Raw genomic sequence first — 21710 nt, 5'->3', positions numbered from 1 at the left:
ATGAGTAGATTAACTGTATAATTTTACACTTATCTAAATAGTTATTTGATAAAATAAATTAATATAGAATAAGTTAATGTATATAAGTAGTTGATAATTTGCTTGGCTTTGTTTCTTTAGTCCTTTTGACTATAAACTCTACACACAAAGCTAATTATGTACCTATAGCCTCCATTTCAAGTATAGATAATTCTCATAATTCTCAAAATTAACTTCGCACATAACTAATCTCATATGCTATCATACATATTTTCTAAACATCAGCTATGTATCAACATATAAATGTATGAACAAACAAATTAGGAACAGGAGTAGGTCACTTGAGTCCTCGAGCCTGCACTGCCATTTAATAAGCTAGTCTGATTGTAACCTCAACTCCACATTCCTGCATTAACCCTATAAACTTTCACCGACTTGTTAGCAAGAATCTACCTACCTCTATAATAACTGCTCTGTTCAGTATTGCTGACCAGATAAATTCTGTGTTCAAATTTTACAGCAGCTGGCATAATCAAAGACTCCACCCACCCATTCTCTCTTCTCACCTCTCCCATCAGGCAGAAGATATAAAAGCCTGAAAGCATGTACCCCCAGGCTCAAGGACAGCTTCTGTCCCGCTGTTTTAAGACTATTGAACGGTTCCCTAGTACAATAAGATGGACTCTTGACGTCAATCTACCTCGTTATGACCTTGCACCTTATTGTCTACCTGCACTGCATTTTCTCTGTAGCTGCGACACTTTACTCTGCATTCTGTATTGTTTTACCTTGCACTACCTCAATGCACTGTGTAATGAATTGATCGGAACGGAATGCAAGATAAGTTTTTCACTGTACCTCAGTACAAGTGACAATAATAAACCAATTCTAATTCCAATTTCATTTTCTAGTGTCATAATACTATCTTTGATCACTACTGTTATCCCTTTATTTTGTTCCTTACCTTTCCTGAATACATTAGAGCCAAGAATATTAACTGTCCATTCCTATCCTTGTTTGAGCCACATCTCTCGAATTACTGTTTTATCATAATCTTATGTGACAACTTGTGATGGCAATACACCAACCTTATTTATAAAGTTTCATACATTTCTGCAAAGATAATGTAAATCAGTAAGTATTAGTTTGGCTTGACTGATCTCTCCTCTCCTATTTCTGAATTGCTTATATTTTGAAGGATTCCTCTCCTGGATTTCTCTGCATATTGTACTTTGCTCTTAAACTTGTTTCTTGCTGAGATCAGGTAAACAATTTTTTTTGCTGCACTGACCAGTTGGAAGCTAAATGATTAATTCTGAATTCTATGTTGATAGTGTTGGATAATACTTGTGAAGTTTGGAGTTAATTTAACTTTATTAAATAATAGATTAAGTTATTATCTGGTACTGAAAATATTAAAGGTAGAAAGAGGTTTTCTAAATCAAAACATTTAAGGCAATACCCCCTCAACAACAAAACAAATAATTTTGAAAATACTCAGTTGGTCTGGCAATGTCTATGGAGAGAGAAACATGTTAATATTTGATGATCTTTCATCTGCCAGAGCAATGATATCCCATACCATGTGGAGGGACACTCATTCTTAACTTAAATGGAATATAATGAAAACATCTTACCTCAGAATATCTGCTAGATATTATCTTAAAACATTGCTATAAACTGGGAGAAGGAAACCTACGTAAAAGTAGAAAAGGCTAGTATCTGAGGTCAGACAGAATTTATGCAGAGAAAAACAGAGCTAAGGTTTCAGACCAATGACCTTCCAATAAACCTGAAAGAATTTAGAGAATGGGGAAGAATTTATAAGAAAGTACAATATCCTTCCAGTGTGGCTCACTTTGCACATAGAACTACACTATTCAACTTCATAGTAGCACGAATCATATCACCTATGTGATTTGCATTTTACAAATGCAATTGTGAACAAATGGTTAACTCTAACTCCAAAAGAAATTCTGCTAGTCCAACTTCTAGCCCATGATTTATAACCACAAACCAAATCTGGGCCCTTTGCACTCTCATATAAATTCACTATGTTTTTGTTATTGATGCACTATGGACTCAATGGGCAAAGATTTTTTTTTCACTAATACATCTCCGAGAAATCAGTGGGATGGTTTCTGATGCCTTTGATATATTATTATGACTATGAAATATAACCAATATATTTTTGTGATAATTTGCAGATTTCTTAAATATACTACAAGATCTTAAAATAATAATTAGTTACTATATTGCCTTGTCACCTTGGAGAATAAATTTGCCTAATAGCATATGAAATGATTTAAAGATACCATTTCCACTTCTTCAGCTATTTTTGCTTTTTGCTTGTGAGTTTTCTTCATTTGACTGAATGTTGTGGATGTCTGCTATTTTCTTCCATGCACATTGGAGATGAATATCTACTCTCTGATCTAAATAGCCACAGAAGTAATCTTTGAAATGCAACTATGGCTGTAGTAACTTTGATTCCATTAGTTGAGTTTGGAGTAAAACTGAATTTAAATGTAATCTAAGTCAGAAAACTTTTCTGATTTAGTTCAATTTAGAAAATAAGTGTTCTTTTCCTGAGTTTGTCCAGAAAAGTCATATCTTTCCACAGATGGGTACAACGTAAAAGTTGACCTCAACAGTACCTGGAACCTCCAGGGGCCATCCTTGAGCAGTGAATAGACCAAAAGATCTTTCATTGTCTGCCTCGTTGCAATCAAAGGTCATAGGCTCTATTGGTTTATGGGCTCTTGACTAGATGACTGGGTCTAAAAAAAAGCTGGAAATACTCAGCATGTCAGGTAGCATCTGTGGAAAAAAATAGTCAACATTTCAGGTCCGAGACCTTTCACCAGAACTGGGAAAAAGAAAAACGTAGGTTAGTTTTCAGTAGGAGAGAAGGTGAGCAAGAAGTGTGTATATCAAAGGGAATACGTATGATGAGATGAGCCCAAATGGATTAGTGGGGGCAGTTAGCAGCTCATTATGCTCCTTTGTCTGTGTAATGGGTTGTATGTGGAGGATTTGCCCAGCAAACAGAGTAAATGAATAGAATAAGAAAAACTGAGCAAAAATGAACAGCCAGTTCCGAAACAAACAGAAGGAAAACGTGACAACTTGCAGTTAGAGAAATTGATATTTAATCCAGAAGGCTGTAATGTGCCACCCAGATGGTAGATAAGGTGTTGTCTTTAAACTTGTATTGGGCCTCATTGTAACAGTGTGGGGGGTTGGGCACAGAGAGAAAATTTTGGAGTGGAAACAGGGTGAATTAAAGTGGCAGGCAACTTGGAGGCTCAGGGTCATTCCTGTGGACTGAATGTGGTGATCCATCCAGCAGGCACCCAATCTGTGTTTGGTTTTTCCAATGCAGAAGAGCCCACATTGTGAACTCCAAATACAGTATACTAGTGCAAGTGAATTGCTGTTTCACCTGGAAGGACTGTTTGGGTCCTTGATGGTGGGAAGGCAAGAGGTGAAAGGACATGTGTTGCATCTCTTGCAGTCGTGGGTGTAGAGGTAGTTTGAAGTTTTCTGTATCCTCCATTCTCCTCTGTACTTACAGCTGTGTTGCCCCATTACCCATGTTAAACCTACTGTCAAAATTTACAGTTGCACCTGCCTCTGTCATGGATGGTTGCTGCAATAGATCTGGCCTTCTGTACTGTTGTGAGGAAGGTCCTATGAGACTTGAGTCATTTTTCTGCAGTGGTCACCATCTAGGAGGTATCTGTCATTTTCTATTTGCTGTTTACTTTCTCCTTGGTTAGTGGTGTTTTTCTGGCAAGAAGATACAATCTGTTGACATTCACTGATTTAAGGCAGCCAATGATAATTCTGCAACTGTCTTTCAGCACTAGGTTGATTTTTCTTTTAAACAGGGTAGGTGATTAGACTGACTCTTTTTGTAGCTGGTCATCCCTGGCACTTTTGTGGCACAGATGTTATTTGGCACTTACCAGCCCATTTTGAATGTTGTCTAGGAATTGCTACAAGCAGGCATGGAGTGCTTTATTTACTGAGGGACTGTGAGTAGGAAAAAGTAGGTGTGGTTGGATTAAATGTTTGGCCATTCACGTGAATGTTAAAGAGTAAAGGTACCAATACACTACAGCTGTGTTTTTATGAGAGTTCAAAGTAAAAAGGATGGTTTCCTTCAAGTGTTGGATTGTAAAGAAAGCTGATGGTCTTCCAAAGTGACATTTGATCATTGATGGTGTCATATGCCTTGGAGAGGTCATTTGAAGCCACAGCAGCAATTAAGTTTTTCTCAAAGCCATTTTTGATGTATTATATAAAATTCTGAACCGGACCTGTGTATGATTTGGGAATAACTTGATTTTTCTTATATGGTTAGGTCTTAATTTGGGATGATTTGTTCCAAGTCTGAAGCGGTGGCAAAACAAGGAAATTGGCCAAAAGCTGTTTGGATCCAATGGGTCCTTATCTAGCTTCAGCAATGCAACAATGCTTTTCTACAGATCTTCACTGAACAATTTGACTTTGCACAAATGTTGAACACTCTCAGCAGCCATCTCTGACCAGAATATTTTTATTTGTTCACTGTGTATGTCATGAAGTCCTGTAACCTTGCCTGTCTTCAGGCCATTGACATTACAAGAGCTTTGGGAGCTGCAGCAGGAGCATCCATATTATAGCTTTGCAGGTCATTTTGAGCGTTGAACTTGCTTTCATTATTTTCAGCTGCAGCTTATGCAAAAGTATTCAAACAAGAAAAGATTCTTATCCTTGATGATACATAATTTTAGTGTAATATTTTAAATCAAATAGATATTTTGATTGCACAAGCTGTTACTTTGTTAGTGGATAAATCAACTATGTTATGATTGAATTACTTTCAAAATTATTGCTGTTCAGATCTAATATTTTATAAAACTGATTCATGTTGTTCTGACATTTCACGTGTGGACCCTAGCTTTGAAGATGTAACCTTAATGAATAATCTTTATACCAACTCTGCAGGATCAAGTGAACCCTTGTGACTTTCACATGAATCAGAATGAAGAGTATGACATAGAAGAGGAACAGGAAAATTTGGAAGATAAAGCTGCTCTGGTATGGTATGAATCCCTTTGTGATTTTGACATGACCAATCAAAGATTTCTGTTTTGAGCTAAAAGTTGATTCTTTTTGGATGCTTGCAAAAGTGCAAAAGTCAGGAAAATGGAATGGAGATTGTTTATACTGGATCTCTGGGATTGTTCTGTGATTTCAGGCCTTGCCCTGAAGGCTGTGCACAACTGGTCCTGATCCTTCACCAATGGCTATGCATGTGTCTGCTGTAATGAAGAACACAACACACGAAAGAGTTGTTCTGAAGGTCAGCTGGTCAGAATTCTGGACAGATGTTTCCATTGAGGGGGGAGAAAGCAAGGATGGCCAAGTTTGAGAACCTTGAATGTCTAGGTGTGAGTCTAGTCTAAAAGAAGCTGAAATCAGGCAGGGCCCTTGTGGGATATAAAGAAAGCAGGAAAGAACTCAAACAGGGAATCAGGAGGGCCAAAAAGAGCTATAAAATGTCCTTGGTGAGTAGGATTAAGGAAAATCCCAAAGCGTTTTGTACATACATTAAAAACAAGAGGATAGCTTGGGAGAGGCTAGGACCAATCAAAGACAAAGGGAGGTAATTTATGCCTGGAGCCAGAGGAAGTGGGAGAGGATAGTGAGATCATTGTGGGTTGTGCTAATATTCCAGGGCATGTTGATGTCAAGAAGGAGGAGCTGTTGGGTCTCTTGATGAACATTAAGGTGGATAAGTCCATAAGGCCTAATGGGATCTATGCCAGGTGATTGAGAGAGGCAAAAGAGGACATTGCTGGGGACTTAACAGAGACCTTTGTATCCTCTCTAGCCACAAGCAAGGTCTCAGAGGACTGGAGAATAGCCAATATTGTTCCTCTGTTTAAGAAGGTGAATAGGGATAATCCAGCAAATTATAGGCTGGTGAGTCTTGTATCAGTGGTAGGGTAGCTATTGGAGAGGATTCTTGAGGATAGGATTTATTCACATTTGAAAAGCAAGGGCTTATTAGGGATAGTCAGCATGGCTCTGTGTGGGGTAGGTCATGTCTTACGAACTTGATTGAGTGTTTTGAGGAGGTGAATGAAGATTGATAAGGGTAGGGCAGTGGATGTTGACTACATGGACCTTAGTAAGGCATTTGACAAAGTCCCTCATGGTAGGCTGATCCAGAAGATTTAAATACATGGGATCCATGGTGACTTGGTAGACTAGATCCAAAAATTGGCTTGGCCACAGAAGACAGGGTAGTGGTGGAGGTGTGTTTCTCTGACTGGAGATCTATGACCAGTGGTATTCTGCAAGGATCGGTGCTGGGACATCTGTTGTTTGTGGTGTATATAAATGATTTGGACGAAAACGTAGATGGGCTGATTAGTAAGTTTGCAGATGACACTAAAATTGGTTTAGTTGTGGATTGTGAAGAAGGTTGTCAAAGTATACAGGAGGATATAGAAACACAAGAAACTGCAGATACTGGAATCTGGAGCAACAAACAGTCTGCGGGTTGAGCAGCATCTGTGGCGGGGGGTGGGGTGGGGGTAGGGGTATGATGTGGGGAAGAATTGTCAATATTTCCAGGTCAAAACCCTGCATCAGGACAGCAGGATTATAGATCAATTGGAAATATGGGTAGAGAAATAGCAGGTGGGGTTTAATCCAGTCAAGTGTGAGGTGTTACACTTTGGGAGATCAAATGTAAGGGGAAAGTTAGGACCCTTCAGAGCATATGGTGAGTGTAAAAGTCAGGGAGTCATGTTGCAGCTGTATAAAACTTGGTTAGGCTGCATTTGGAGTATTGTTTGCAGTTCTGGTCATTGCATTACATGAGGATGTGGAGGCTTTGGAGAGGATGCAGAAGAAGTTCACCAGGATGTTGCCTAGATTAGAGAGTATTAGCTATAAGGAGAGGTTGGAGAAACTTGGATTGTTTTCTCTGAAGTGTTGGAAGTTGAGGGGGACCTATTAGAAGTTTATAAAACATAGGAAGGGTAGATAGTCAGAGTCTTTTTCCCCTGGCCAGAAATGTCAAATGCTAAAGGGCATATGTTTAAGGTGAGATGAGGAAAGTTTAAAGGAGATATGCAAGGCAAATTTTTTAAACAGAGTGGTAGGTGCCGGGGATGGGGTAGGGGGAGTGGTGGTGGAGGAGGTGGTGGAAACAGGTACATGATAGTGACGTTTAAAAGCCATTTAGAAAGGCACATGAATATGCATGAAATGGGGGAATATGGATCATGTGCAGGGAGATGGGATTACTTTAAATTGGCATCATTGTCAGTGCAGACATTGTAGGCAGAAGGACCTGTACTGTACTGTTCTATGATCTAAGCAGTTAACATTTCAGGTCTGGGAACTTGCATCAGAGCTGGGAAAGTGAGAAACAAATTAGGATTGGCAGCAGAGAAGTTAGGGGAGGGTATAGATGGAACCAAGGGAATTTCTCTCGAAGGTTAAGATAGGATGACCTAATGTTGTAGTCAAAGGGCAGTTGATTTGTCTATTCACAGTGTTCAGTCCCAAGGTAGGTGAAGTCTTTCGAGATTCTTGAACCATTTATTAAGGAAGAATAGCAGAGCTAAGTTCCTCATGGGTCATATTCTCAGAGTACCTCCTTGTAATTGGGCTGAAATCAAGGCTAAAGGTTGTCATATTCTTTTTTATTGGGAGTCACTCTGTTCTGATGCAAGTACCCCACCAGATGCCAACTCAGCTTCTAAACTCCATCACCAGACCTATCTGGGATAGAGCTCAAACCCTTTAGCTCAAAGGATTGCTACTACTAGTTCAAAAGTACCAAGCTTAATAATTGGATTATAACTAGTAAAATATAATAGATTTTTCCAAACGTGCAAAAAAATGAACGCAGTTCGTTTACTTGTACTCGGTCCAGTTGTAAGTAAAGCACAGATTTGGGCACTATGGACTAATTAGCAAGGACACTCACCTAGAGCCAGCATGTTGCTTTTAAATATATGGATGGTGCATTCCAGTGATATAAATGAGAGATCAACTGTAATTTTTACTGGATGTCATGAGTGGATAATAACAGTAAGTTTCCTGTGACTGAGGTGAAGAGTTGAAAAGCCTTATGGCCAGAGAAATGTTTCTTTACCACATAGAAAATTGGCTGTTGGCAATTGATGCTGTTACTTCAATTTGTCAGAAGTACTAAATGTACTGAGTAGGTCCAGTCAGTGTTTCTTCTCATATGGATACTGTCATAGACAAGTTTTTTTGTTTGGTAGAAGCCAAAATATGAACATCAGTTTAGATTGGTAATTTAAACTTGACGCGTGTCATTTATAGATAAGTGCTTTGTTCCTTCTTTATGGGAGATCCTTTTAATTTCTGGCCAACACGGTGGTTGTGTGATTTTTACCCTGTATGGATATTCAATAATCGCATTACATCAGACACTTAGTTTAAAAAAAAGACTGTGATTTCTAACGTATCATTCTGGATACTGTTGATAAATACTCTGATGTCTTCCTGCTTAAAAAAAGTTCATTAGAATTATTAAACATAATAAATGCCTCTAATTTCAAATGTAACAGTCTATCTTCCTAGAGAGCCTCTAGACTTGTATATTCTGTTTCTAAGCTACATGCAGCAATCTGTATTGTCAAGTTTTACCATACCCTGACAGTTCTATCTTGCCACTTCATCTTCCCCATTGGCTCCAATTTATCATACTCCTTGTCCAACATAATGCATTGTGAGAGCAGAAATTTTCTCCAAATATATATCAGGAAGGACAGGAGGATGACTAGAGTGAGGGTAGGACTGCTCAGGGATAAAGGGTGAAATGTGTGCCTGGAGGCTGAGGAGTTAGGGGAGATCCTTCATGAATACTTTGCTTCAGTGTTCACCAGGGAGAGGGACTTTAACAAATGTGAGGTCAGCGTAGAACAGGCTAATGTGCTGGAGGATGTTGAGGTTCAGAAAGAGGAAGTGTTGGAGCTTCTGAAAAACATTAGGATAGACAAGTCCCCAGGACCAGATGGGATATACCCCAAGTTAATACTATGGGAAGCAAGGGAAGAGTTTGCTAGGGTATTGATGATGATCTTTGTGTCCTCCCTGGCCACAGGAGTGGTACTAGAGGATTGGAGGATGGCAAATGTTGTTCCGCTGTTCAAGAAAGGTAATAGGGATAATCCTGGGAATTATAGACCAGTGACTCTTACAATAGTGGTGGGCAAACTATTGGAGAGGATTCCTAGGGGTAGGATTTATGAGCATTTGAGGAAGCATAAACTTATTAGGGATAGTCAGCATGGCTTTTTGAGGGGCAGGTTATGCCTCATGAGCCTAATTGAGTTTTTCAAGGAGGTGACAAAACAAATTGATGAAAGTATATCAGTGTATGTGTTGTATATGGATTTTAGTAAGGCATTTGACAAGGTTCCCCATGGTAGGCTCATCCAGAAAGTCATGAGGCATGGGATCCATGGAAACTTGGCTGCGTGGATTTGGAATTGGCTTGCTCACAGAAGGCAGAGGGTGGTAGTAGATGGAGCATATTCAGCCTGGAGGTCAGTGACCAGTGTTATTCTGCAGGGATCTGTTTTGGGACCCTTACTCTTTGTGATTTTTATGACTGACTTGTGTCACGAACCAGCAACAAAAGAAACACACTGAGCATGATTCAGTGTTAAAAACTATTTTATTAATCACTACTTATGATAATACGTAAAATAAAAGTAAAAATGTTAGTATGTTAGAATTCAAAAATGTTAAACCTCGAACGTTAACCCCAAAACTAAACTCTTCGTGTGTGTGTGTGGCAAAGTCCAAAACTCCCAGTTCCGGAATGGTTCTTAAAGTTCAGTTCCGCAAGTCATAAGGTGAAACATGAGCAAGGGCTTCTTCAACAACCACCGTTGTCTGAAGATAAGACGTAGATGTAGAAAAACAGAGAGAGAGTACATACGAAATCCAAATGTTCCACGATGGAACCCAAACGACACTCCAGTGTTTACTCGGTAGTGACTTCCTCACCCCGAAAAGCATCCGAATCGTGGTCGTCCACACACAAATACCTGTTTCCTTCTACAGGTCAGCAACAAAGTGAACTCCACCAGATTACTTCCAACTTCCATACATGGATTTCAGTGGCAGACACAGTTATAGTTTCTCATCCATCGATAGAGAAAACTAGCAGGCTGGTGTCACTCTCCCTTCTCTCTCTCTCTCTCTCCTTCAACAACGTCATTATGTCCTTTATCTTCTATTGACGTAAGCACGCCCCACACACACATACACACACACTCTCTATCTTAAAGGGACTTTCACTGAGTCTGTAACACTTGGATGAGGAAATAGAAATGTGGATTAGTAAGTTTGCAGATGATATGAACATCGGTGGTGTTGTGGATAGTGCAGAAGGTTGTCGTAGGTTACAACGGGATATAGAAAGGGTGCAGAGCTGGGCGAAGAAGTGGCAGATGGAGTTCAATCCAGAAAAGTGTGAAGTGATAGATTTGGAAGATCAAACTTGAAGGCAGAGTGCAAGGTTAATGACAGGACTCTTAGCAGTGTGGAGGAACAGAGGGATCTTGGGGTCCAAGTCCATAGATCCGTCAGAGTTGCTGCACAAGTTGATAGGGTGTTTAAGGAGGCATATGGTGTGCTGGCCTTCATTAGTCAGGGGATTGAGTTCAAGAGCTGTGAAGTAATGTTGCAGCTCTGTAAAACTCTGGTTAGACCACACTTAGAGTATTGTGTTCAGTTCTGGTCTTTTCATTATAGGAGGGATGTGGAAGCTTTAGAGAGGGTGCAGAGGAGATTTACCAGGATGCTGCATGGATTAGAGAACCTGTCTTATGAGGAAAGGTTGAGCAAGCTAGGGCTTTTTTCTTTGGAGCAACGCTGGATGAGAGGCAACTCGATAGAGGTGTTATAAGATTATGAGAGGCATAGGTAGAGTGGACAGCCAACACCTTTTTCCCAGGGTGGCAGTGGCCAATACCAGAGGACATTCATTAAAGGTGAGTGGAGGAAAGTTTAGGGGAGATGTCAGAGGTAGATTTTTTTACACAGAGTGCTGGATGCCCGGAATGTACTGCCAGGGGTGGTGGTAGAGGCTGATGCAATAGGGACATGTAAGAGACTCTTAAGTGGGCACATGGATGTCAGGAAAATGGAGGGTTATGGGCTGAGTAGGAGGGAAGGGTTAGATTGATCATAGAGTAGGTTGATATAGATCGGCACAACATCATGGGCTGAAGGGCCCATACTGTACTGTACTGTTCTGTGTGAGATTAAAGTCAGAATGTTCATTCTATGACCACTATTTCCATGCATAGCATTAATCTGAACTTGAACTAGATCATTCACAACCTTGGTATTTTGTTTGCCCCAAAATGAGCTTATAGCCATATATCTGTTCCATCATCATAGTACCTAGTTCCTGCCCCTTAACATTGGTGGCCCCTACACTCATCTCAACCATTTTGCTACCTGTAGAACTCATACCCAGAGCTCTTCTACACAACTTTTCATTTTCCATCCAGTATAAACATACTCATCTAAAACTCTGCTGACAATATAACTCTCACTTTGTCTTGTTCAGCCATTACCCCTGTGCTTGCTAAACCCTTTCACGGTCTGCACTCTCTAGCCCTGGAACCTTTTCCAGACAGTCCTACAGGCTTTTGAGACCTTTTTTTTTCTTCCAATTCTTAATTCCAGATTAACATTTCAATCTTAATTGCACCATTGTTGGTGATCTCGTTTTTAGCTGTTTTACCCATAAACTCTGAAATAACCTTCCTACATAACTGTCATTTAAGATGCTACTAAAATCATTGTTAGACTTGGTAGATCCTTTTTAGATTTCGGCAAAAAAATCCATTAATTTCCTTTATTAAACACCTTGGGATGTTTTGCCACATTTTAGGCCACAATATAAATGCATGTTGTTGCTGTAAATTATCAATCAGCTGGGTAAGTGGGCAGAGAAATGGCAAATGGAAATTAATTCAGATAAGTGTAAGGTGTAGCATTTTGGGAAGATAGATGAGGGTAGGACATTCCCAGCAAACAGTAGGGGACTGGGGAATGTTGTAGAACAGAGGAATTTAGGAGTAAAACTACATAGTTCACTGGAAGTGCTGGCACAGGTAGACAGGGTGGTTAAAGAAGACTTTTGGCTCACTGGCCTTCATCAGTCAGGGTAGTGAGTATAGAAGTTGGGATGTTATGTTGCAGTTGTACAAGACATGGATGAAGCCACATTTGGAATTTTGTGTTCAGTTTTGATCACCCTGCTATAGGAAAGATGCCATTAAGCTGGAAAGAGTGTAGAGGAGATATATGAGGATGTTGCTGGGACTCAAGGGACTGAGTTATGGTGAGAGATTGAGCAGGTTGGGACTTTATTCATTGAAGCATAGGAGATTGAGGGATGTTCTTATAGAGGTGTATAAAATCATAGATAGGGTCAATATGCACAGTCTTGTTCCCAGGGTTTGGGGGTAAAGAACCGGAGGCCATAGGTTGAAATGAGAGGGGAGAAATTTAATAGGAACCTGAGGGACAGCTATTTCACCTAGAGGGTGCCCAGTATATGGAATGAGCTGACAGAGGAAGTGGTTGAAGCAGATACATTAACAACATTTAAAAGGTACCAGGACAGGTACATGGACAGGAAAGGTTTAGAGGGATATGGGCCAAACATGGGCAAATGGGACGAGCTTAGATGGGAATCTTGATCGGCACGGACCAGATGGGCCAAAGGGCCTGCTTGCATGCTGTATTACGCTATGAATCTATTTCTCTTCTATTTCAGCTAAGAACACTCTTTAAAAAGCACAAATCATTACCAGATCTACGTGCATTTTCGTTTTATTCTTCTGATGAGACATTTAGAACTGGTGACTTTAAGGTACTTTTGATGAATTTGAAGAATAAAATTCATGTCTTCTTTGCTTTTCTTAACCACATAGCTGAACTAGTTACCTTATAAATGATAGGCAATTTCAGTAGATTTTTTTCCAAATATTAGAAAATTGTTCCAAAAGACATGTACATATCATATGCTTGTTATGAATGTTAAGTTATTTATAAATATTGAATAAAATTTATTCTTTATATGGTCCCTTTATCTTTATAAAATCTACTTATAATGCAATCTAGTCTTCTATTGACAAAATATGTTTGAAATAGTGTGTCTTTTTTATAATTAATTTACTTTCTTCATTATAAAATGTAACAACAACTTTGTATTAGCAACTTGGTTTTGTATTTGGTTCAGACAATACAGTAAAGTAAAATAAATGTATTTTGTTTTTGTTTGAAATCAGACAATGATCCCTGCACATCAACTCGAAACAAGGGACAGAGCAATTCTAGTTATAAATTTTCGTGACACTAATGACAAACCTTTGATGCACAAGTATAACTCTTCACCAAATCTCTCTGTTTTTGATGACGGGAAGACATTGAGAATATCTAGTCCATTTCATCATACTATTAAGGAGATGGAATACCAGAGAGAACAAATAATAGAGACTTCATTGAATACAACTCGAGAACATACACTTTCAAAATCAAAATCAGAAGATTGGATTACAGAGGATACTCAATTGCAGGTTTCAGAATCAATAAACAATACATCTTTTAAGGATGAGCAAGTTTCAAATATGGATTCCGAAAGTGTTGTTGAAACAATTATTGGAAAAAAAACAACTCATCAAAAAAAAGTTAAAGCTTATATGAGAAAACCTCTACTCTCTCAAAAGCTAGCTTTTGTGTCCAAAGCACTTTCAAAGCCTCCAAGCATTCTCACAAGGTTACTACAGATTCATTTTAAAATAGTAAAGTTATAACATTGTATCTAAAACTGAATAATTGTGTATAATTCCATGTTTTAAACCTCTTAAACAGGTCTGCATCTATGCCATTGTGTATTCGTTTGAATGTGATCAGTGGGAAAACATCTCTGCCTATCAAACTCAAGCGAAAGTGCAGTCTTCCTTCCTTAATTAACTTTGAAACATTTGTAAAAGCACAAGGAGGAATTACTAAAGGAACTGCTGTCAGAGAGTGGGTCAGAGGTATATGGAACATGTGGTTTGATGAGGTCTTCCCACCTTTGAAACCATCCAGAAAAACAGTTACTGATCAAAAGGATAGTCACACGCATCACAAAAGAAATGAATCTCAGCCTGTAGTGACCAACTTTGCGGAGGTACATTTGCAGAACTTGCTGTTGCCAAATGAACCTTTGTACTCTAAGGTTTCCAAATCTGAAAACACTCAGGCTGACTTGCTTTCTGAAGTTGGCAAACTAATGTACCTCATAAAGGTAAAAGGTGAATCGACTGCTTTTAATTACTGTCGGCGAGGAGCTTTGTATAGAAAATTAGGACAGCTGCAGTCAGCTATGGAAGATTTAAATGAAGTAGGTATACACTGAGTTTGAAGATACCTGATTTCTAATAATATTGTTGGAAGTTGTTCTGTATTCCTTTCCATTCAGTAAAACCTAATGTAGCATTTAGTCTTTAATGTTTGCTATTTGTTATTAGTCTAAGCGTATGTAAGTGTCCTTTAAAAGCATGAAGAAAAAGATTTGATAATTGAGAAAGAAAGAGAAAAAATGATTATTGGAAACTTGAAACCAGATATAATCTAGCACCATAGCCAAGCTTTGAACTTTCTTTCTCTTTCGGATACTGAGGGGAATGCTATCTGTTTCCATCTCTACAAGATTTCATTTATTGCTGAAAATGTTGTACAAGGATTAAGTTAACATGTATGACTACTTTAAAACTTTGAACATATTATGTTGACTTCTTAAATACTTAATATCGTTTGCATCTTACCAATCTATTACAGTTCTTTTATGGATAAAGCGATTCATGGCACTCAATATTGATTAAATTCTCCAAGTTTTACTTTTGAGGCTAAATGGTAAATGTAGTTGCCTCAATCTGGCTCTATAACAGATGCATCTTCATGCTGTGTTCTTCCATGAACTAAACTTTAATGAATAGATAAGATAAAATTAATTCTCATCTGAGGAAAACTGGTACAAATATTACTCAACATTGTTCATTTACTAAGGATGTTCCATAATAATCTTTGATCTATAGGCAAATATATGAACCAATTTTCATGTATCATGGTCACACAAACAACAAATGATTAGTCAATCCTTGTTTCTTAGACCAATATCTTGAGGAATCAACCAGGAAATAGGCAATGTTAATCTGTTATCATATGATGAGACTGGAATAATTAATGATCTTGTTGTAAGTAGTCTGGTAGAGTTTCAAATGCAGAACGCTAGTGAGAAATGATTTTGAAACCAGACCCTTGAATTTAAATAAAAACCATTGCAGACACATGAAGACAGAATGGAGAGTGGAGCAGCTAGTAGAGCTGCTGCCTTATATTGCCAGAGACCTGGTTTCAATCCTGATCTTGGGTGCTGTTTGTGTGGAGTCTGCACATTCTTCCTGTGTCTATGGGTTTCCTCCAAGTGCTCCAGTTCCCCCCCCCCCACCCTCACCCCCCACATCTCAAAGACGCAGGTTGATAGATTAAACTGGACACTGTAAATTGCACCTAGTGTGCAGGTGAATGTTAAAATATGAGGGAGGCTGATGAGAATGTGGGGAGGAAAAAATGGGATTAATGTCAGAATAGTGTTCATGGGTGATTGATGGTTAGCACCGACTCAGTGGGCCAAAGGATCTGTTCCCAAGCTTTATTCCTCTATGGTTCTCTATGAATCTAAAATAGGCTAAAGGGTAAGATGCTAGATCAACAATGGCAGACATCAAAGAGAGTTTATAAAACTCATGAAAAGTACTTTCTGGTGAAAAGGAAAGGCTGTGTGGGAGGATGCATTGGCCATTGCTAACTAAAGCTACGGATGGTATTAAATTGAAAGAAAAGGCATACAATTTTGCAAGGATTTGTAAGGCTCAGAGGATTGGCAATTTTTAGAGATCAGCAAATGGTGACAAAATTTATAAAGAGGGAGAAGATAGAATGTGAGAGTAAACCAGTAAATTATGTGAAAAGAAAGAGGTGAGACATGTATAAAAAGGAAGAGTATAGCTACTTGTAGAACTTGAACCAATCTCTATCAATAGAGAGAAAAGTACAGGGCAAATTAATGGGGCTAAAGGCTGACAAGTCTCCTTGACATAATGGCCTGCATTCTAGGGTCTTAAACAGAATGACTGTAGAGACAGTAAATGTTCTTGTTGTAATTACTAAAGTTTCCTAAATCCCAAAGATGTCCCAAGGAATTGGAAAACCACAAACGTAATGCCACTATTGAAAAGGATGGAGACAGAGAGCAAGAAACTGGAGGCTAGTTGATAAAATGCTGGAAACTATTGTAATTGAGGTAACAGCAAGATTTTTTTTAAAAAAAAACAAGATACTCAAGCAGAGTCAGCATGGTTTTATGAAAGGAAAGGGATAAATTAAATGAATGGGCAAGAAGGTAGGTAAATATAATTCAGGAAGTATTAATTATTTTTAATTATTTATCCTAATTACACTAATAAATTAATCAACTTTGGAAGGAAATCTGAAGAAAGCAAATTATTATAAAATGCTACAGTACAAAGAGATCTGAATATCTTAGTTCATTTAATATAGCAAATTAACATGCAGGTCAGCAAGTAGTTAGCATGCCTAATGGAATATTAGCCTTTATTGCAAGGGTTACAGAGCATAAAAGGAGGGAGATTTTGATGCAACTTTACAAGGTGCTGGTGCGAAAGCAACTGATTCTGCATTCTGACTTCATATTTGGTCTTCATATTTGAGGAAGGAAATGCCTGTATTGGAGACAGTGCAGCGAAGGTTCATTTGATTGATTTCTGGGATGAAGGGGTTGACCGTTATTTTTATTTAACAGGGTTGATTAGATTGGAATATATCTATTGAAGTAGAGAAGAATGAGAGATAATCTTATATCTTATAGAACATATGTATTTTTAAGGAACAGGTAGCATGATGAAGAAGTTTGATGGGTTGCAAATAACAGGTTAAGCATTGCTAATAGAGAGGGAAAGAAAAACTGAGCCAATATCGCAGATGGATGATTCACATCAAAAATGGCCGGCTCTGACACATGCAAAGAAAGTAAGTAATTGGAAATTGGAGAGTTAGATTTTTCAGTCCAGAAGGCGGCATTGTCCCAGATAGTAGATGAGGTGCTGATCCTTAAACTTGTCCTGGGCCTCATCATGACATTTCAGGAGGCCATAGACAGACAAGCCAGAGTTGGACTAGGCTGAAGAATTAAAGTGGCAGGCAACAGGAAGTTTAGGATTGCCCCTGTGGACCCAGTGCAGTTGCTTTGCAAAGAGATTGGCCAGTCTGTGTTTGGCTTCTTCAATAGAGAGGAGACCACATTGTGAAGACCAAATGCAGTAGAGTAGATTGACAGAAATGCAAATGAATTGCTGCTTCATCTGGAAAGACTGCTTGGTTCCCTGATGGTGGAAAGGGTAGAAGTAAAAGGACAGGTGTTGAGCTTCTGCAGTTGTATTAGAAAGTATCTTGGAATGTGGAAGGGTTGGTAGGAATGGAGGAGCTGACTGGGAAGCCATGAAGGGAATAGTCCTTTCGAAATGCTGAAATGGAAGGGGAGGCGAGGATGTATCTGATGGTGGAATCTTGTTGGAGATGGCAGTAATTGTGAAAAATGATTTGTTGAATGTGCAGGCTGGTTAGGTGGAAGGTGAGCACCTGGGAAACTTTATTCTTGATTTTCCTGGAGGGAGAGGGAGTAAGAGCAGAGATACAATCAAGGGTTCTGTTAGCTACGGTGGAGGGGGGAAGTGGGGGAGTTGAAGGATGGACAATTGAAATTGCAGGCAAATAATACATTTATTTTTAATTTTTAAAGCATTTTTAGTTTTTAAGTACTAAAATTAGTTTTTAAGTACTAAAATCAGTTTCAGCAGTTTTTAAGTGGTCCTGATTTTTAGAGACATTTAAAAACAGTGAAACAGACCTTGACAGCACAAGGTGGTGCTGATGACAGGGTCTTTGTATGGGACTCCTCGTGGCTTGGTCAGATTACACTCTGTAAATTTTTACACTCTGTAGAATCACACTGTGGAAGGAAATCATTCAACACATCAAGCCTGTCCCACAGGTCTACAAGAGTAAACCATTTCTCCTCACTTCCCTTAGAAATGCATTTTTTTTCTTTCTCAAGTACTTATCCAATTTCCCTTGGAAAGCAACAACTGACTCTGTTTTACAATAAGGTTATACCTATTTGCTATGGGAAAATGTTTTCTCTCATTGTTTTCCTTTATTGTTTTGTCAACCACTTTAAATCTGCCTTTTACACTTTGCCCAGGTAAACCCTTTTAAATATCTCTGATAAGTCAACCTCCACAATTGAAGAGAATGATCACATCTCCTTCAGTCAATTCATGTGACCTAAATATCTCAACCCTAAAGCCATTGTGCCAATCTTTCCTATGCCCTTTCTATATTCTTTGCCAGTCTATCGTCCAGTCACTGGAATTGAATGTAGCTGACCCATTGTTTTTTAGTAATTCAATATAACCTCCTTGGTTTGGTAACCTAAACAAATATCCCAGGATCCTAGAAACTTTGGTCCTCTCAACTTCAAAGGTGAATTACATGCGTACACCAAAATTCTTGTATCCCCTTAAAATTATACCTTTTATCTTATATAAAACAGAAAATTCTGGAAATATTCAGTAGGTCAGGCAATATCCATGGGGAGAGAGAGAAAGTCACTGTTTCAGTCAATGACCCTTTCTTGCACCACTAAACAGTCACTGGCCTGAAGTATTAACTGTTACTCTCTCTTGGGATGTTAAATGGCCTGCTGAGTATTTACTTCATTTTCTGCCTTTATATAAGATTCCTAGCATCTGTAATTTTTACTGATTTTTCACCTTCATCTTTTATTCCTGTTCCTCAGACTTCCCACCGAAATGTATCACTTTGTGCTCTTCTATATTAAATTTCATCTGCCATGTGTTCACTATTCCAGAAGATTGTCTTTATCCTCTTGAAATATATCACCATTCCCCTCATGGTAATAAGTGCTGATAAAAGTTCAGTTGAACAGGACAACAACGTGCATGTGTCTCTAATCTGAGTTGTGCACTGATAGCTGAAGGTAAAGCTGGTCTTTTTCTCGCCATTTCTTCAATGAATATATGCCAGAACAATTTCTAATTGTTTTTTGCAGATTATAATACCCATCAGCATGTAATTGATTTGAATAAGTTTTATCTTCCTGTTTGGAAGGCATACAAATCTGTACAGATGTAGACTATTACATTCTGCTTTATACAGAAAATGTTGCCACTCAAATAAATCAGCACATCCTCTAATTTTTAAGTTTCAATTTCTTTCAAGGAACCATGGTCTTATAATTTATTACAACAATCAAATGATCTTGTAACACTGGAGCTCTGAACTGTACCTAAAAATTGACTCCGATTTTCAAAATGTATTGGTCTCTCTTGACTTGGACTTTTCATTGAGTGCAGAAAGTGGTGCTGACCTGTAGTCTTAAAAGTCCAAGCCAATCTGAACATGTACTGTGGCAGCGGAATAACATGTAACAATTTACCTTGTATATCATTATTAAAAATACAAGGTTAGACCACCATCAGCAGTGTGATGGAAGCTTTTTTGTGGATATGTGCTTGATGTGTTTATTGTAAGGGTGTGTTATATTGACAGTAATGTATGAACCATTACTTATGTGAATTTATTGTAGTAGTTTGATTGAATACCTTACTAATTGCAAACACAGTAAGTTTGTCACTTATGCTTGCCTCTGTCATTTGTCAAATACATAACAAAAATCCATTAAATAATAATGTAATTGTTTTTGCTTATTTAGGCAATTAAATTAGAACCAATGCTGCTTAATGCTTATTGGCACAGACATTTCATTTATCTTCTACAAATGAAAACATCTGAAGCACTGGATGATCTAAATTTTGTACTTAAACACAATAGGAGTCACGCAGGTACGATAAAGTACTTAATTTTTTAGATTTAGTTAAATATATTTAACATATTTATGACTGGAAAATGTACTCTTACATTAATTCAGGATTTATAATTATAAATAAATGTTATTCCTCTTGGTTTGTTAATTTCAAATACTATTTGCATCGTAGAATTAATATATGGAACATAATATTTAAAAGTAGACAAATAGTTTTAAGCAATATCTTTTAATTTGCATTTCCTGTCATTAAGATAAGGTTTCATGATTTAGCAATGCGGATTTTTCAAAACAATTTCCTCAAAACTGGATCCAGTTTACATAATTATTTGTTATCTGTTTTTCTATTCTTAGATGCTTATACATCAAAGGGAGACATTTATAGAAATAAAGGGGACATTACAATGGCAATCATAAATTATTCTCAAGGACTCAAGTGCAGACCTGATGATGACATTTATTTTCGAAGAGCTGAGATGTATGAAGCCAATAATGATCTACTTCTGGCTATGGAAGATTATCACTTGGTAAGTTTACCTATATATTTTCTCAATCAAGTTCTGCAGACTTGCTAGTTTTTTTAATTCCTTTTTTAAAATGCCATAAAACAGCAGAAGTTCATAACAAGTGGTTTCAAAATGTATTAACTTTGTCATCAATAAATGAAGTCAATCAAAATGTAATATAGAATGAATAGTAAGCCATCTAGAAAAGAGAAAACTGAGTAAGTTGTAGGTTGTTACTGAGTGATAAGTGGAGCATGGTAGTCTACAAAGATTAATGCCAGGATCATTCTTGTTAATTATAAACTTAAATAATTTGAATTCCAAGGTTGAAAGGTCTGTTTCAAAACAAATAGATAACATTACATTGGAGAGTATAGATAATACAGAGGCAGGTATTTGATAAGCTTGCAGAATGGATGTGTGATTGAAAATGAACTTCAATATAGAGAAATATGAGGTAGTATATTTTTGTTAGAAGAGTCCGACCAAACCTTACATGGAAATTAATAATATAAATGGATAGAGAAGCAAAGAGCTTTTGCAGTAAAATTGTATAAATCATAGCCTGTTGCATTTTTAGGCCACAGAAAAGCAAACAAAGCAATGGATTTCTTTATAAATAAATGGAGTTGGAAACCAATTAATTTATGCTAAACCTATTTAGAACAGAGGGCCCCATACAATGGAGTTCAAAGATTTAAAGGGACAGCCATTGGGAGAACACTGGTGGAAATTCAATCCCAATACCCTTAAGGATATTGAATTGTTGAACTTAGAGAGAAAATACAAGAAGACTTAAAAAGTGGAAAAGAAGTATCACCTCCCCCCCACTCCCCTGCCCCCATTCCCCAGATGGCTGAGAGAATTAATCTAGTCGCTTTATTGTAAATAATCATCCCAAAGAGAGAGAAGCCTAAAGCTGTTGCTGAGCCAACTAAAACAATGTTAGGATGAATGACAGAAAATTTGGTATAGAGTACAAAATGAAGTAGAAGGAGTTGAAGAGAAAATTGGAAGTAATGATGCTGGAATAGCAAGGCTTTTTCACTCTCACCCATTGCCTAATTTGTTATCAGATTGCATTTTATCACATTTCATGGAATTTTCCCTTTTGTTTTGACGGTAACTGTGAAAGTGGAAGAATCATGGTATTTATGCTCAAATTTCTGATATAGACATTT

General features: G+C 37.9%; 1 protein-coding gene across 1 annotated transcript in view; it reads left to right on the top strand.

The window, feature by feature from the left end:
- Positions 1–21710, top strand: part of ttc6 (tetratricopeptide repeat domain 6) — a 165070-nt gene that overhangs the window by 63717 nt on the left and 79643 nt on the right. Inside the window, exons 8-13 of the mRNA XM_052015541.1 lie at positions 4975–5067; positions 12827–12922; positions 13341–13828; positions 13924–14440; positions 19913–20042; positions 20378–20550. Coding sequence (XP_051871501.1) covers positions 4975–5067; positions 12827–12922; positions 13341–13828; positions 13924–14440; positions 19913–20042; positions 20378–20550 — 1497 coding nt within the window. The remainder of the gene's footprint in view (positions 1–4974; positions 5068–12826; positions 12923–13340; positions 13829–13923; positions 14441–19912; positions 20043–20377; positions 20551–21710) is intronic.

The sequence above is a fragment of the Pristis pectinata genome, chromosome 1, assembly GCF_009764475.1.
Source record: "Pristis pectinata isolate sPriPec2 chromosome 1, sPriPec2.1.pri, whole genome shotgun sequence".
NCBI classification, from domain to species: Eukaryota; Metazoa; Chordata; class Chondrichthyes; order Rhinopristiformes; family Pristidae; genus Pristis; species Pristis pectinata.
The sequence above is the reverse complement of the archived record's forward strand: the minus strand, read 5'-3'. Positions and strand labels throughout refer to the sequence as shown.